This window comes from Phoxinus phoxinus, assembly GCF_949152265.1.
Source record: "Phoxinus phoxinus genome assembly, chromosome: 12".
NCBI classification, from domain to species: Eukaryota; Metazoa; Chordata; class Actinopteri; order Cypriniformes; family Leuciscidae; genus Phoxinus; species Phoxinus phoxinus.
In genome coordinates, this window is record NC_136887.1 from 1395001 (window position 1) to 1397500 (window position 2500).

At 45.2% G+C, this 2500-nt stretch overlaps 1 protein-coding gene across 3 annotated transcripts in view; it reads left to right on the forward strand.

Moving 5' to 3' along the window:
• jakmip1 (janus kinase and microtubule interacting protein 1) overlaps positions 1 to 2500 on the forward strand; it is a gene marked incomplete at its 3' end in the record, with an annotated part of 77090 nt that overhangs the window by 29336 nt on the left and 45254 nt on the right. For all 3 annotated transcript variants that reach the window (XM_079631196.1, XM_079631198.1, XM_079631197.1), the window contains exon 3: positions 2224 to 2500. This exon is cut by the window's right edge and continues 218 nt beyond it. In XM_079631196.1, coding sequence (XP_079487322.1) covers positions 2224 to 2500 — 277 coding nt within the window. The remainder of the gene's footprint in view (positions 1 to 2223) is intronic.

Below are 2500 nucleotides of genomic sequence, written 5' to 3' on the forward strand. Positions count from 1 at the left end.
CCTAGTTTAAATCAGACTGGCATTCTTTATGCAACAAACTACTAAACAGATTCAGATATTAAAAATAATAATTAGGTGGTTGTGTGTGAACAAAGCTTCAGTTGTGTGTGCCTGTGTATGACTGAGAGGATTCCTGAATCATAAATCCAGCGTGTGCCAGAGGAAGCTCCACACCCTGAACCGGTCGCACCGCCGGGACAAACGTGGCAGTTTATGGAGTTAGAGGGATTTATTTTACATGATCAAACGATGCAAACGTGGTTTTGGACTGGCCAAATCAGTCTCAGAAACAAGGCTGTACACAGTGTGGTTCGTTTCACTCCGTCCAGCTCAGTGCTTTCATCCCGCGCTCTAAACCAGTATAAAACCCTGGAGGTTATAAAATATTGACGGAATATGAAGACATTTAGCGATTGCTGGAAACAAAGACTGGAGAATATGTGCCAAATACTGGAATAGATTCAATCTAATGCAAGTCTACGGAAATAAGATCTGTGTGATAAAGCAACGGAAGACTAAAGCAGAGTCACGGAGACACACGAAGCCTGGAAACATCACGTCACGGTTCGACCTCGTATAAGATCAAGATCTCAGTCTTCAGCTTAGTAAATGTTTAGTTATACATGAGGTCATACAACTCGTTTGAAAACACTGAAGGTTATGTCATGTGACTGGAGAGTATGCCTGGACGTGTGCAGTGTGTCTATGCGTATGCTACGCCGTACCCTTCGCCGTACCCTGACGCGCACCTCCTCAAAAATGTAACTACACGTCGCGACGCCGCGGACCGCAAGATCTGTGATTGGTCGGCTTGGTAGCATTGGGTTTCCTCCTACGCGTTTCCGGCGTGTTCTTCTGCACCGCCCGCCATTTTTAAATTCAGAAGTTCTGTAAATTCAGAAATTTCACTAAAATTGACTGTTTTCCCAACTCGATCAGCTCCAGCTCCAACATGATCCGCTCTCTTTCAGCGCCAGTGCTTGTAGTAGCCACATCAACACAGCCACGAGGAATCTATTCACAGCGGAACATTAAAACCCGCCCCGCCAACTAGCGTTTCGGCGGTGTAACTGCAGAGCAACGCAGACATAAACGCAGAAGTATAAATGCTCACGACGACGTCCCCACGTGCGTAGCCTACGACGTACACTACGGCGTACACCCGACGCAGAAGTATAAATCAGCCAATCATTAGTTAGTTAGTTAGTTTACAATTATTCTGAGACTGTCAATGTCAAACTACCCTAACCCTGTTTAGCAGATTAGCTGTCCACTACAGGTTAACCAGTAACCAGTTCAAATACACACATAAATAATAAAACATACCAAGTTAGAACAAGATGAGGGAATGGGAGAACTGTGGACATTTGTATAGAGAATATCCCTTTCTAATGGTTTTATAAGCATAGTTTTAACCTTCTGTTTTTTCCAATAATGCCGTACTCTAGACAAGGCCAGTTTATTTATTCAACACACTTCACACACAGTGGTTTAGAGAGAGTTCATTTAAAGAGAAAAGAAAAACTTCTGGAGACATACCATCATAATTGTTTAATTCAAAGATTGGTATCTGACATACAAATGGAAATCTGCCCAATGAATCTCGATAGCGGATCACGGACTTGGAGAAGTGATGGAGATTCATGAGGACGTTATACAGGGTTCCCACGGGTCCTTGAAATCTGTCAAAGTTTGTGAACCTGAAAAAAAAAAAGATTTAGAAAATAAACACACAGTACACAGATACAGGTCCTCGAAAGTGCTTGGATTTATTTAAGAAGTTTTCTGGAAAAAAACCCATATTATTCCCTCCGGTCCGCTAGCTTACTTAAAAGCATATTCATATATCGTAAAACTTCTGGTTACATGAGCCGAAGCTCTTTTCAATAAAATCCAAGCAAAAGTTAATATCAGATCATTTTAGAATACAGTATTATATAGGATGAACCGAATATTCTTCCGTTTTATGCAAAACAGAAATACAACAAATAGAATACCAGATCTCTGTCAAGTGGCCAAAAGTAAATGCATAGATGTGTTTGACACATAAAAACTGTAACACTGTATCTGACAAGGTAACACGATGTAACGTTGCTCTCACGTGAAATGTGTCCCCACGTTAAGTCCTTGCACTTGAGGGTATTGGACCTGGAAAGGTCCTTGAATTGGACGTTAGCCAATGGTAATGTGAAGTGCTGATGTGGCCCTGCTGTTGTCGTGCAGGTGTGTAAGTTACGGGAGCGCCTGCAGGAGTTACGGGCCCAGCGGGAGACGGAGCAGCACAAGCACTCGGTCGCGCTCACCGACCTGCGCGTGAAGCTGCACGAGGAGAAGCAGCGCGAGGTGGCGTCGGCGCGCGAGAGCCTGTCCCGACAGCACGAGGCGGAGCTGGCCCGGGGGGCCCGGCTGCGAGACACCGAGCTGGCCCGGCTGCAGGCGCTGGTGTGTGTGCTACGGGACGGGGCCAGCAGCGAGCTGCGCAGCGCCCTGAAGGAGGAGG